We start from the raw sequence: 13,681 nt of genomic DNA on the forward strand, positions 1-13,681 counted from the left end.
CTGCACCAGACTTGCAGGAGCTTGAAGGGGAGACCGAGTGACAGGAGCACTCTGGGACTGTGATCACTAAAGCTTCACCTGGCCATCACCATAACATTAAGGTCTATCACGTTCCAATGTGTAGGCTATCCGCTAGAACAACCTACGCGAGTTGGGTTTTCCGGGTTTTCCGGATATTTCAGGGGTATAGTTACAACAAACCAGGCACAGCTTTGCGGTCTAAACTAAGCGCTCCTCGACCCGCAGCCAAAACACGCGACAGCCTCGTCCTTCGTCTTTGAAATAATATATGCTTAGACAACACCGCTCGTTCCGGCGTTAAGAGCTTCCAGGCGAGCTACAAACTTCTTCACGTTGGTCCACTCCTCAGACCGAGCGCCTTCCTTGCCTCCAAGGTCCGGGCCAACCTCAAAGACGCTGACAACACCCTCAATGCCACCCGTGGCTAGCCGCTTCCCTTCGGCCTGGTCCCAGGCGACCTTGTTGAGACTGCGGAGGTAGTTGCCATAACGCTGCGCGCCTTTACCAGGAGAAGGTGTGATCTTGGCCACAGGTATCTCGTTTTCGACCGTGACGTCCCAGATCTCCAGGGCCCCTGCACCGTCCACCAACGCGAAGACACCAGGACGGACAGGTGACCAAGCTGCATCGTAGACTACGTCTTCGCGAACAAACTCACACAGTGGTGACACGCTGGCCCCCGAAAGACTTTCAACGATGGTGGATGTCGCTGCGGGGGCTCGGACCTTCCACATCTTGACGGACCAGTCCAGTGAGGATGATAGCACAAGGTCCCCGAGGTCAACAGGACCACGAGCTGGGTGGAAATTAACACTCATGACAGGCGCAGCGTGGCCCTTGTATGAGATACGGCGATCTACACCAGCCTTGGCTCCGGCGCGATCATATCTGTGGCATGGATAGATTGACCCTTCTTCTGACCCAACCAAGAAATACGTTGGATCAGACTGTGGGAAAGCCATACACGTCGGCGCCAAGTCCTCGAACTTGTGTGGTGGTGGTGCCGTCAAGGTCAACGACTCCTGCGGCTGCGAGAGCATGTCGACACTCCAGACGCAGAGCGCGCCATCTGCAGACACAGATATAATGTTGTTGGCGTTTTGGGTGCCTACAATATCGATGGAGTACACCGGGTGTGAGTGTCCAGAGCCCGTCAGAGGTGTCTTCTGCACCGGCGCGGACTTGGCTCGTGTGTCCCATAGCAAGACTTGACCGGAGTAGGTGCCGCCAATGATGAGATTCGGGTGGAATGGTGAAAACTTGGCGGTCAAAACGTCGGACTGGGCGTGAAAGAGGAATTCTGGCCGATCCTGGAGGTGCTGGTTCCACAGTTGAACAACTCCATCAGGGTCGTGAGGTGCGGACGGATTTTTGGTATATGATGCCAACAATAGTTCCGGAAACTTGGGCGAGAAGTCCAAGCTGCTGACCATTCGTTTTTTAGACCACCGCTCGTCGTAGAACTGGATGACCTCCTTTACACGCCGCCGCCCTTTGCCGCCAGTGTTACCAGCTTGCTCATCTTCGTCTTCGATATCCAGCGCCTGCAGCGAATAGTTGGTGAGAATGTCGTACTCGTTGCTTATGTCCAGCGCTCGCTCGATGACCTTTGTGGAGCGCTCGACAAATTCGACGAAATCGTCCGAAGCCGTGACCGCCACGAGCTCTTCATCGGTTAGAGCTCTTGCAGGAAAATTGGTGGTAGAAATAGTGCCTTTCTGCAGGGGCCCGTCAGCTACAAGATCGCGGGCTTCCCGGAGCTCTTCCTCGATTTCTTTTCTCAGGTTTTGTCGCAGTTCTTCCTCTCTTCGCTGGTCCCTCCGGCTCATCCGCTTGCTGGGCGTGGAGGTGTTGGCGGGTAGGTCCTCATCTGGCAGTTCTGAGATTGCCCGGTTTCGCGGAGTCGGTGGCGTCCACTCATCGGTGGTCTGAACACCCTTGCTGTAGGAGAAGACCTCCTTTACTGGTGATGGCGGACATTCGAAGAGGGTGAAGACGGGTGCCGTCGAAAGCTCGGGCAGTGGCCGGGGAGGAGCAGTTTGCTCGGATTGGCCACCATTAATTTGTGAGGCGGACTCTGAGTTCTCGGCACTGAGCTCCCCAGCGCTCAAGATGCTGAGGGGTCTGCTGCTGCCACGGCCTGGGGACGCAACTCCAGGAGAAGAAGAGACTGGTCTGCCCTCTGGGACCAGATCATTGAGGATGCGCTCAATCTCCTTGCGACTGTCTGCCCTGCTTGGCGTTGGGGAAAGGATGTCGCCAGGCCCTCCGATGCTTGTTCTACCCGCAGCGGCTTGGTTGGCTCGAAGTTCCCTTTGCCTCTTGAGCTCTGCAAGCTTCGCCTTCTTGGCTAGGATCTCATCGCGTCGTTGTTGTTGCATCATTTCCGCCAGACAACCATCCCGGGTCTCGAAAATCGCAATAGGGGGGTTTTCCGGGACTTGTGAGCTCTGACAAGCTTGCGATCGACTCAGGAAGTTGTGATATGGCGGGTCGGTGAGAACTTGGCTGGATAGAAATCAGGAGCAGGTCGAGAGAAACGAAGGTTGCCGGGGCATCCGACCGGACGCTGTTGAACTGTTCCAGAGTGGTCGAGGAGGGTGTCTTGACCAGCCGACTCTTGACGCTGCGTGGTGCGCGTCTCTAAGCTGCGTGGCAGCGCAATCTACCACAGGGAGTCGCGACCCCTGGAACGCCAACAACTTATTATTGCGGAGCAGGCCCAGGCGTGTATGGCTGGCGTAAAGGTTGCTTATTGACTGTGCGATCTGTACAGTGTCAAATTGTGAGTACTGTACGCATGTCAGGCATGGGACTGCTGCTGACTTAGCATGGCGAGGTACTTACGGCGAGCTGGCTGCTGGCTTGCTGGGCGAAAAAACACAGCGCGAAATTTCCCGAGCAGCCGAATCCGACCTCGTCCCAACTCTACCCGTTCATTTCACGCATCGCCAGCTCGTCCCAGCCATCGGCCAGCTCCAGCCCCTCCCACAACCGCGCAACAAAGTCAATTGGCCGGACTTCGCCTTGTCGCCGCTGTCGCTGCCTGTCTCTTCGTCCGCCATTCCTGTCATTCTCCGCCAGTACTCCCTCGCTCGTCTTTGCGCGACATATCATCCAACATGTCCGCCTCCGGAGTCAACGTACGTGTCGCAAGCTCAGCCATGTCGCCCTTCACGCCGGTCTTCTTCGTCCGACACACATGAGAAGCGGGGGCCCAAACAAGGACGTCTTCCATGGGATACCTGTTAACACTGAGATTCCATAATCTAGGTCCTGCGGTGGTCCGCCCTCGCTTTTGGCGTCTTCTACGGCTTCACCCATCAGCGCGCCATCACTGCTGCCAACAAGGCCGCCGCTGACCAGAAAGTTTACGACCACAAGAAGCAATTAATAGAGCAGGCCAAGGCCGAGTACGCCAAGAAGAAGAACCCAACTGCCTCCACGTCAGAGAAGAGCGGACGTAAGTAGAGCCTCACCAACCCATGTTGATTTCGCGGCTCGCTGGCGAAGCGAGGGGCGATTGGCGGTGGTGGTCAACGGCTAACGCTCCGTGCAGTGAACCAAGATCCGATGGACCCCAAGTTCGACCTCGAGGCCTACCTGGGTGCGCTTATGGAGATGAAGTAGAGCAGCACGGAAGAATGCAAAGGAGCAAAGTGGACAAGTTCGAACATTTACTCGAGCCTAATCGCGCCACTGGGACATCAACATATCACGCCAACGACGACGAAGCACACAAGCGACAGAACGAGGTTACGTCACAATTGTGTTCTCCATGCGAAAAGCACGAGGAGGACCATGGAGGCCAGGCAACACGGCCTGCTGTCTTATCACCAGCAATTTCCTTTCTGTTTGCCTCTACCGTGTACACATCTGTACAATATCAACGAACAGCAATCTAGACAAAAAAAGATCGGCTAACCTGGCGCATGTCATTGATATATCTAATGGCCCTTCATCGCAGCCTCCTTGTTTGAGCTCAATAGGCTGGAGAACATATCCAACCCCACCCTGATCTGCAACCCTTACCACACTCTGAGCTGTACCTCTACTCCATGGTACATTTCTATTTTACGGCAAGGAAGAATGACGCTGTCCAATTACTCACCGCGGTCGCCAGCCTTGAGCTGATGGCGACCGAGGTCCATCTATTTTGGCCTACATCGTATTATCTCAGTTGACCTGATGTGTGAAGTGACGCAGTTGCCGATGGGTACTTTGTAGTCGGCACGCGATTGGCAACTTGTCATTTGTTTGGCCGGTTCCCAATCATTGTTCGACCATTCTTGAGCTAACCTCTCGAGACTGTGAGTTCTATCAACAACAAACGGCCAAGAGTCTTATGCATTTCCCAAACTAGGACAAATCAGATGCGGAACTTGGATACCAAGCTGCAGATGCTTTTGCGGCCTAGACAGCAACAAGCATCAGTGTTTAGTCTGAAGTGGGCATCATTGCTTCGTCATGTTTCAGCACGAGATCGTTGTAGATTGCGTGGCCGATTCAGCTCCGGTGCTATGTGTAACGGGATTTGGAGGAGGCTCAGACAAGGATTGTCTGGCAGCCTCCAGGATACCACCAGAATTGAAAAAAAAAAAAAAAAAAAAGAATCACAAGCGACGACTTGCCTCTTATTGTTGTGAAGCTCCAACTCTCCATGTGCACTACCTCGCTGCTGCGCCCGATGGCACCCGAATGACGCATTGCGCACCTATCTGGAGCTCTCGCCGCACTGCCCAAGTGGGCTGCTTGCTCGGAGGGCAGGTACAGTACAGGCTACTGCGTCGGACCCTGGAAGCTCTGGCTCCTTGGGGGCTGGATTACGTGGAGGGGCCACCAATTGAGCCAATGGCGCCGCGCGTTGCACGGAGCTCCAGCCAGCTGTCCTCTGGGTGCGGGTGGCCGAATTAATTGTCCAGCATCAGCATCTCGGCCAGCAAGGATCAAGACATCGAGTCTGATTGAGAGACGACCTTCTCAACACCACTGCAGCACCGACAACGGCATTCGACAACGACCGCCGTCTTCTGCAACAACAATCGGGCAGCCGTTGATTCGTCGTTCCCGCGCCAATAGATGTGGTCGGCTACTTGCTGCCGCCCCATCCTCCCCGTCGCTTAAGCCTCTGCCTCCGTCCACGCCTACCTCGCGCAGCCATGGCGGTCGCAACGAGCGCCAGCCCCCTCCAGAGCCTCGCTGCCTTTGGCGGCAAGGAGAGCACCAAGACGGTCCTGCGAGTCATAATCTTGGCCCTGATCGCTGGTGCTGCCATTGCCAGTCGTCTCTTCTCCGTCATTCGTAAGTTGTCCCTCTTGTGGATGGACGTCAGTCACAAGGAGCCGCCATCCCCATTGTCGGTCCTCCAGCTTCACGTTGCTACTCAGCATCTGGCATTTGTATTCGGCGTCATTATGGACACATTCGCTAATCCTTGCTCTCGCTCTCTTCAGGTTTCGAAAGTATCATCCACGAATGTACGTACATCGACACACGACGTGCCACTCCATTCCTATCGCGGGCTCATGCCATTGTCACACAACTAATCACCCTCTCCAGTCGATCCGTGGTTCAACTTTCGCGCGACCAAATACCTTGTCGCAAACGGCTTCACGTCGTTCTGGGACTGGTTCGATGACCGGACATGGCATCCTCTGGGTCGTGTCACCGGCGGTACTCTGTACCCCGGCTTGATGGTGACGAGCGGAGCCATTTACCACCTCCTACGGTTCCTGACAGTCCCGGTTGACATCAGAAACATCTGTGTTCTCCTGGCCCCGGCCTTTTCCGGACTCACCGCAATCGCAACCTACCTCCTCACAAACGAGATGACGACGTCTCCTTCAGCTGGCCTGTTGGCTGCCGTCTTCATGGGCATTGCTCCCGGCTACATCTCACGTTCCGTGGCGGGCTCTTACGATAACGAGGCCATCTCGATTTTCCTGCTCGTATACACATTCTACCTCTGGATCAAAGCACTCAAGCTTGGTTCCATGCTTTGGGGAGGACTTTGTGCTCTATTTTACGGTTACATGGTGGCCTCGTGGGGTGGTTACGCCTTCATCACCTGTCTGCTCCCATTGCACGCATTCGTTCTGGTATGCATGGGCCGTTTCAGCATGCGCCTCTATGTCGCCTACACCACTTGGTATGCCCTCGGCACGTTGGCCAGCATGCAGATTCCTTTTGTGGGCTTCCTCCCCGTTCGCACTAGCGAACACATGCCTGCACTCGGTAAGTATCTGTGGCTCCTTAACAGACAGGTTTTGGCATACTGATAAGCAATCAGGTATTTTCGGCTTCCTTCAATTGATTGGCTTCCTCGAGTACGTCCGTGGTGCCGTCCCGAGCCGGCAATTTCAGACCTTCATGGTCGCAGGGCTTGGCCTCGTCTTTGGCGTTGCTCTTCTGGGTCTCTTCGGTCTCACCTGGGCCGGCTACATCGCCCCATGGTCTGGACGATTCTACTCCTTGTGGGATACCGGCTATGCTAAGATCCACATTCCCATTATCGCATCGGTATCAGAGCACCAGCCGACAGCATGGCCGGCCTTCTTTTTCGATTTGAACATGCTTATCTGGCTGTTCCCAGCTGGTGTGTATCTTTGCTTCCAGAAGCTCGAGGACCAGCACGTCTTTGTCATCGTCTACGCCGTTTTCGGAAGCTACTTCGCCGGCGTGATGGTGCGACTGATGCTCACGCTCACCCCCATCGTCTGTGTGGCGGCTGCCATTGCCATGTCCCAGCTTCTCGATACTTATCTGATCGCCTCTTCCCCGGAGGTCGAAGAGTCCACCGAGGACGAGACTGACAGCAGCTCCAAGAAGGCTGGCAAGCAAGGAGGTCTGCGCTCCACCTCGGATCCTTGGGTCGGAATCTACAACCTCATCTCCAAGTTGACTCTGGCTGGATGCATGACCCTGTTCCTTCTCCTCTTCGTCCAGCACTGCACCTGGGTCACATCAAACGCGTACTCTTCTCCATCCGTGGTTCTTGCTAGTAGATTGCCCGATGGCAGTCAGCACATTATTGATGATTACCGCGAGGCGTATCAGTGGCTCCGGCAAAACACCAAGGAGGACGCCAAGATCATGTCGTGGTGGGATTATGGTTACCAGATTGGTGGCATGGCTGATAGGCCCACTCTCGTTGACAACAACACGTGGAACAATACCCACATTGCCACTGTTGGCAAAGCCATGAGCTCTCGAGAGGAGGTCAGCTATGAAATCATGCGCCAGCACGAGGTTGATTACGTTCTTGTGGTCTTTGGCGGACTTCTCGGCTACTCCGGCGATGACATTAACAAGTTCTTGTGGATGGTCAGGATTGCTGAAGGCATTTGGCCCGATGAGGTCAAGGAGCGTGACTTCTTCACGGCGAGAGGCGAGTACAAGGTCGATCACGATGCGACCGAGACGATGAAGAACAGTTTGATGTAAGCCTTCCAGGCATTCCCGCGGGGTCTTCTGACAATGTGGCTAACAACCTCTTAGGTACAAACTGTCCTACTACAACTACGCATCGATGTTCCCGCCTGGACAGGCCACAGATCGTGTTCGCGGCGTCAGGTTGCCCGAGCAGGGTCCTACCCTGACACACCTCGAGGAGGCATACACGAGCGAGAACTGGATCATCCGCATCTACAAGGTGAAGGACCTGGACAACCTCGGCCGCGACCACGCCGCTGCCGTTTCTTTTGACAAGGGCAACAAGAAGAAGAAGGCCGCCAAAAAGCGGGGCCCTAGAGTCCTTAGAGTGGATTGAAGGAGTCGGGGGAAAGTCATGATGCCTTGACGTTGTTCCACCGGTCAGTTGTGCGCAACAGGCAGTGACCATGGATCGACCGAGTCTTTTGAGAAAGTCGGGCCTGGTCATGTTGACCGCACGAAGTGTTAGGCACGAAAGAGCAAGGCGCGTACGAGACGCGCTAGAAACATGTACAGCAATCCTCAAAATATCAAGTAGCATACAAAGTAAAGCTGTTTTACACGGATCCGTGAACCGACCACACCGTTTGCCAAGACTCTTTGTGTGAGTCTCTGCGGAATATCAGGTGTACAATGCCACTGACAAAGTACCACGGTAATCTCGTCGGGCCCCAAGTTCGGACTATGATCGAGCCGAACCTGTCTGTCACTTGCGTCCGACCTGAGGTCAACACGAAGTAGGCAGGAGGACATCAGCATCGGAGAGAGGTAATGTCGCAACACGTTATGCTATCTAACAACACCAAGACCGATCGCTCGTGTTCCAACATGCTGTGTGAAGCATGGAATAAAGCCTGCAAAGGTGGCTACTGCGTGTCTGTCTGTTGCTTAGTTTCTTTCTTCTATCATCCCTTTTGTTCTTTCCTTAGACCTTGAAGGCCAGTGATACATTACTGGGCCTAATCACAACATGTACACTATCATCCTTTCGTGCTATCGATTGCTCATTATGGTACAAAAACCTCCAAAGTGCTACACTCGCTCATAGTTAAGCCATGTGGTCCATCGGGATAACCTGGCTGCCCCTCTTCTCAATGCTGACGCGAAGCTTCCCAAGCACTGCGCTACGGCGCTCACGTTTCTCCGCGAGCGCCTTCTTTTCTGAGTCCCCGAATCCACTAAGCTTCTTCCGCGGTGGCGTCTTGAAGCCGGCTGCACCGCTGATGGATCCGGACAGGGAATGCCGCACGATGCTGCCGCCACGAACTGGGGTGCTTTCGCGGAATGAGCGCTCTGGCGAGAACATCAGGGACGAAGAGAGGTTCGATTTCTTCGGTGTTGAAAGAGCGAAAGGCGAACCCTCGCGGCTGGCGGGTCCGGCTGAACCCAAGCGCATCTTGCGCATCTGGCTCTCGAGCACATCGATATCTCCGCTGCGCTTCTCAACCATGCTCGTCATCTTGGTGATGGTGCGGACGACAGCTTCGATGGTGGGCGTAGGGCCACCCTTCCCGCTTGCACTATTGGCACTGACTACTTTGGCCTTGAGTAGCGTGAGTCCTTCCTCCGCTTCAGCTAGGACGCGTGTAAACCTTGCGTATTCTCTGCGAAGGTCGTTCTGCTGGGCCGCTTGCTCGGAGCTCAGTGGCAGCGCGCGGTTGGCAACCGTCTGGTCAGGGTCGATGCGTGCCGCGATGGCTTTCTTCAGGTCGGCCTGTTTGTTGAAATCGCGCACAAGCTCTCTCTTTAGCTCTGCAACCCGGACAAGTTTGTTCTCCACATCCTTGACGCGGGCGTGCTCGAGAGCGTCACCAAGATCCGACTCTATTATATAGTCGAGACCTGGGATCTCATCCAAAGTCCATGTTTCAGGGCCACTCAAATCGTCCTTTGTGCGGTCTTCGGCTCCAAAGTCCAATTGACCCTGGATAAACCCAGATAGAGATCGGGCATTCAGGCCAAGAGTGTCAATCATAGAGTTGATGTCACGGTAGACGGCTTCCACTTGGGCTGGGATGCTGTCAGCAGCAGGAGGAGCCACGCCCGCGTGCGCGATGAACTCGCTGACTTCAAGCGTCGGCTCTATCTCGCTCGCAAGCAGTTGCTGAATGGCTGCATCCTCTTCATCGACAAGCAACCGGTTTTCGTCGGCCTCCTTCTTCGCCTTTGCCTTTCGTTGATGCTCCATGATCGCATCTTCCATCGGCGCAGCCTTGCCAACAATGGACTGTCCAAGCCGGGACTGTTGGTGCTGCCTCGCGCCGCCAAGAATCTGCGAGGCCATAGCTGGTGTGCTGACAGATCGGTGTCCGTCGTGGCCAATGATGCGCGGTGGTACTGCACTGCGCACAGGACTGGGAGATCTTGGGCTGACAGGGTTCGGCTTTGGCAGACGAGGCACAACCTCTCCAAACAGGGTTTGAGGCCGAGCGATGTTTGAGAAGCTTCCCCCCAGGCCGCCATCGAACGAGCTCGTGGGAGTATATCCAGGGGTCTTGCTTGCGCCGTGGGACTCTGGGCTCAGTTCTTTGGCGACGTCAACACCACTTCCCTCGCTAGCCGGAGCAGTACCTTCATCCTCGCCGTCATCTTCCTCGGATAAATTGTCCTCGCTGTCTGACACAGGCGGGGCATTTGGATCCAGTTTGAAGACATAATTCTGGGTTGAGGGCGCCTGAGGCAAGATGCTCGTGCTTGCTTGAAATGATTTCGTCCCAGGCACAGGAGGAAATTTGTAGTCGTAGGCCTGAGCTTGTTTGACAGGATCAGGTGGCAACGGCGCATCGCTCACTGGCTTCTGTGCCGGTTTGGTGTCTGGCAGAGGAGGAATAACAACGTTATAAGCCTTCGCGTTTCGCACTGGGTCTGGCGGGAGCGGAGCATCGTCGGGCGCATTATTCTTGCTCGAGCTGCTGGGCAGTGGAGGGATCTCCACTTTGTACAACTTCTCGTTCTTGACAGGATCCGGTGGCAATGGTGCCGTGTCTGCCAGAGATGGAGGAGCCTGACTAGTTTTTGAGGGGACATTGCCAAAGCTGGGAGGTAACGGCGCTGTCTCCGCGGCTGGTGCTTCTGGAAAATCCGAGAGATCAGCAGAGGTCGCTGAGGAGGACGATGATGAGTCACCGAGTGGATAGGTGTCCTTACTTGTAGACTCTGGAGGCAGAGGAGCGTTCAGCGCAGTGTTCGTAGCTTTTGGGGTCTCAGCCTCGACCGTGATACCGGGAACTGGCGCCTTTGGCGTTTGAGAGCCAAAAAGACTCCCGTACGTATTGCCACTACCAAGGGTTGACTGCCCAAAAAGACCGCTCGGGGTGGGCGCTGGGGATAGGAACTTTGATGGAGCCGGCGTCGATGTTGGTGTTGTCGATTCCACCGTCGGCAGCTGGCCAAACGGTGATTGTCCAGCTGGAGGTTTTCCGAAGGGATTCACAGCCGGAGTTTTACTTGCCTCACCAAGTGTAGACTTGAAGCCTGAGTCAAACATAGAAATTTTCTTGGTTTCTGACGAATCGTCGGGTTCCTTGTCATCATCCTTCGCTGCAGGATCGGGCTTAAAGCTAGACTGCAATTTGAAGGGTGCTCCGAACGGGTTCGGGCTTGACGCAGAGTTGGCGGGTTTTGAGCCGAGTGAACCAAATGGGTTTGCCAAGGTTGTCGCTGGTTTGGCTCCAAAGCCGCCGGCACTGCTTCCTTGCGTCGCTGCTGTCGACGATGCATTGTCAGTCGTGGCAGAGCCGAAGGGGTTTGCCTTCGGCGTTGAGTCGTTGTTGGCGATACTAGAAAAGCCACCTTTGCTGGCGAAGCTTGAGAAGGCATTGCCGCCTGCAGAGCTGAATGGGCTAGCACTAGTAGCAGTAGCAGGCGCACCAGGCGCGGCCCCGAAACTGGACTGACCGAACGCGGGTGTCTTCGATGCCGTTGTTGCAGTGGCCCACGGCGACACCTTCCCTCCAAGGCTCCCTGCCTGGCCAAAGCCCAAGCCGCCAGCAGTCCCGAAACTTGGTGCGCCGAACTTCGGTGCTGAGGATGCTGTTGCGCTGCCAAAAGTGCTGGATCCGAACGTAGCACCAGCGGTAGTGCCAGATGAGCTAGAGTTCTGCGCACCCCAGGGTGATGCCTTCGCCCCTAGAGCAGCCGGGCTCCCAAAAGCAGAAGCTTGTGCCGGTGTTGCTGGCTTCGCAGCAGAAAATCCGGACGTCCCAAACGCAGGCGCAGCGCTCGTGGCTTGTTGAGGAGCAGTCGTCGCAGTTACTGAAGTCGCATTACCGTTGCTATCTGCAGCCACCAAACCCGAGTACATGGCGCCTTCACGAATGGAGTCATTGTAGACCAGCCACCAGATTGAAAGCACACCTTCGTCGTTCAGGACCCAGTAGCCGGGGAGCGGCCCAGGCGACTCATCAATCTCGTCAGCAGGAATCGGCTTGAAGACCTTATGCTTGCTTGATAGATCGAGTGCCACACCAATCGGGGATGGCGAGTCCATACCATCACCCATTGGCAAGGTCGCTCGCCGAGAATCGTCCGCAAGCTCCGTTGTAGTAAAGACGTCTACTATCTGATCCATCTTCTCAGCAGGCGCATTTGATGCTAGAGACTTCTTGGCACGGGTGATAAGACCTGTTTCCTCAGTAGCGGTAGAGCCCAAGATCAAGACGTCGGTCAAGTTGGGAGGGAAGTCTTGCAGCCTGGTGACGGTCTGGTGTGGAGCTTTCTCGCTGCCAAAAGGTGCGATAGGGTCGTTAAATTTCTGAAAGGTGAAGTTCTGTCCCTGTCGCAGAATAAGGTAACAGCTTTCCGTCGGCGGTTGTTCCGATGTGGAGACGTAGAAAGCAAGGAAGACATGGTTCTCAAGCCAGCTGACCGCCGAAACTATGGTACGTGTCAGTATTTTCACAATCATCAATGGGATGAGCAGAGTGTTTCTCGGACTTACCATAGTTCGACGAGTCGAGCTCTGAAGGCCTTGGAATCTCTGCCTTGACATCGCCCGAGGGGGTCATCTGGACCATTGTGCCATCGCCCAACCCAGCGACGAGCTGTTTACCCTTGGTGCTCCAGGCAACGCAGCTGACTTGCTCCTTTAGTACCTGGCCGTTGCTGCCTTGAGCAAACTTCTTGTCGTTCATATTTGCGACAAGGAGCTTCCCCTGACTTGTAACTACAGCACAGAGCTCGCCTGTTGCAGCCTGTGGGTTTGGTACAAGAGCTCGCAAGGCCTCGTTGTTTGTCGGGATCTGGAAGGATGGCTGGGTAGAGCCCTGTTTGAGACTGCGTACCTCATAAGCTGCCAGTCCTCCACCCTGCTCGGCCGAGAGAACCAGGTAGTTCTCATCAGCAGTGAAAGCAAGCTGACATATCCGGGTGGGCAACTTGAGGCTGAGCTGAGGTTGGAAGGGTCGGACATCGCTGTCGCCGTCGGCAGGAGCCTCGAAGGCTTTCCGCACATCTTCGGTCGAGGCGATGACGACTGCATCCGGGCTTGCGGCGGCGACGAGGCCTGCCCGGGAGGCGATCGACAGAAGCGAGGCTGTCGGTGCAGGGGCGGGTGACCATTGGGAGACAAGACGCAACTTGGCCGAGCCGGCAATCGCTAGGAAGCCGAGGCCTTCCGTCTGTATCGTCTCAAGCTCCGGCCCTGCGGACGCGCCATTGGTGTTTGATGCGGCGCTGGCGCCGCCGAAGCTGCCAAAGCCAAAGGACATGGCGATGAGGGCGGCACCTTCACCAAAGAAGAGAGGTCGGCTGTAATCAAGGCTTTATTTATCGTCTTTCGCAGCGCAGCTTTCAATATGTGGATCGGGTCGGTGAAAGGCAATGGTCCGTGAGGTGGACGTGGGCGAACAGGGAGGTTTGCGTGATTCGATCGCAGTCGCCAGGTGAGAGCCGACGAATGGTAGCCTGCAGGAGCTGGCTGAGGTGACGGGCAAACGGGTAATTCTTACGCGCGCTGCGCAGCTTCTAGTTGTCTTGAGCCCTCGATCATGTGCGAATGGGACAGGCTCGGTGCGCCTCGAAAGTCTGGTCGAAGTCGTCGGGGGATAGAGACTGGGGTGCTTCTGGGAAAAGCTGGTGGTTGTTTGTCGCCCAAGCGCTGCTCTCACGGAACGCCAGGCACGCGTCGACCAAGAGCGGCTTGGAAGTTTTTGGCGGGCCTTGCAGCTTGCAGCTCACCCAGCATCCCCGGCCTGCTAGACTGATCCCTGCACGGGCGGCAGCAGCAGCT

At 55.5% G+C, this 13,681-nt stretch overlaps 4 protein-coding genes across 4 annotated transcripts; 2 read left to right on the plus strand and 2 right to left on the minus strand.

Moving 5' to 3' along the window:
- Positions 1-78: 78 nt before the first annotated feature.
- Positions 79-2,712, minus strand: B0I36DRAFT_330764 (WD40-repeat-containing domain protein). The gene has a single exon (XM_046154884.1). It carries the CDS (start codon positions 2,403-2,405, stop codon positions 294-296), a length of 2,112 nt encoding a protein of 703 aa, XP_046009716.1. The 5' UTR covers positions 2,406-2,712; the 3' UTR covers positions 79-293.
- Positions 2,713-3,143: 431 nt separating this feature from the next.
- Positions 3,144-3,651, plus strand: B0I36DRAFT_366057 (ATP synthase subunit E; the record flags this gene model as incomplete). Its single annotated transcript, XM_046159236.1, has 3 exons — positions 3,144-3,164; positions 3,295-3,484; positions 3,581-3,651. The coding sequence occupies 3 exons, from the start codon at positions 3,144-3,146 to the stop codon at positions 3,649-3,651; spliced, it is 282 nt and encodes a 93-aa protein (XP_046009717.1).
- A 1,316-nt stretch (positions 3,652-4,967) lies between these two features.
- Positions 4,968-8,019, plus strand: B0I36DRAFT_330767 (oligosaccharyl transferase subunit). Its single transcript, XM_046154885.1, has 5 exons — positions 4,968-5,322; positions 5,475-5,498; positions 5,581-6,255; positions 6,311-7,460; positions 7,519-8,019. The coding sequence occupies exons 1-5, from the start codon at positions 5,181-5,183 to the stop codon at positions 7,787-7,789; spliced, it is 2,262 nt and encodes a 753-aa protein (XP_046009718.1). The 5' UTR covers positions 4,968-5,180; the 3' UTR covers positions 7,790-8,019.
- B0I36DRAFT_330769 (uncharacterized protein) lies at positions 8,020-13,568 on the minus strand. The gene is made up of 3 exons (XM_046154886.1): positions 12,392-13,568; positions 10,600-12,327; positions 8,020-10,524 (listed from the first exon to the last, which is right to left on the minus strand). Exons 1-3 carry the CDS (start codon positions 13,158-13,160, stop codon positions 8,501-8,503), a joined length of 4,521 nt encoding a protein of 1,506 aa, XP_046009719.1. The 5' UTR covers positions 13,161-13,568; the 3' UTR covers positions 8,020-8,500.
- Between the last annotated feature and the right edge of the window lie 113 nt (positions 13,569-13,681).

This window comes from Microdochium trichocladiopsis (assembly GCF_020744255.1).
Source record: "Microdochium trichocladiopsis strain MPI-CAGE-CH-0230 chromosome Unknown B0I36scaffold_8, whole genome shotgun sequence".
Lineage (NCBI taxonomy): Eukaryota > Fungi > Ascomycota > Sordariomycetes > Xylariales > Microdochiaceae > Microdochium > Microdochium trichocladiopsis.

Coding starts and splice junctions, on each gene's coding strand:
- B0I36DRAFT_330764 (XM_046154884.1), bottom strand. CDS start 2,405: ATGATGCAACAACAACGACGCGATGAGATCCTAGCCAAGAAGGCGAAG.
- B0I36DRAFT_330767 (XM_046154885.1), top strand. CDS start 5,181: ATGGCGGTCGCAACGAGCGCCAGCCCCCTCCAGAGCCTCGCTGCCTTT. Junction 5,499..5,580: donor CGAAAGTATCATCCACGAAT/GTACGTACATCG, acceptor CACCCTCTCCAG/TCGATCCGTGGTTCAACTTT. Junction 6,256..6,310: donor CGAACACATGCCTGCACTCG/GTAAGTATCTGT, acceptor ATAAGCAATCAG/GTATTTTCGGCTTCCTTCAA.
- B0I36DRAFT_330769 (XM_046154886.1), bottom strand. CDS start 13,160: ATGTCCTTTGGCTTTGGCAGCTTCGGCGGCGCCAGCGCCGCATCAAAC. Junction 12,328..12,391: donor GCTCGACTCGTCGAACTATG/GTAAGTCCGAGA, acceptor CACGTACCATAG/TTTCGGCGGTCAGCTGGCTT. Junction 10,525..10,599: donor TCTGCCTCCAGAGTCTACAA/GTAAGGACACCT, acceptor CGGATTTTCCAG/AAGCACCAGCCGCGGAGACA.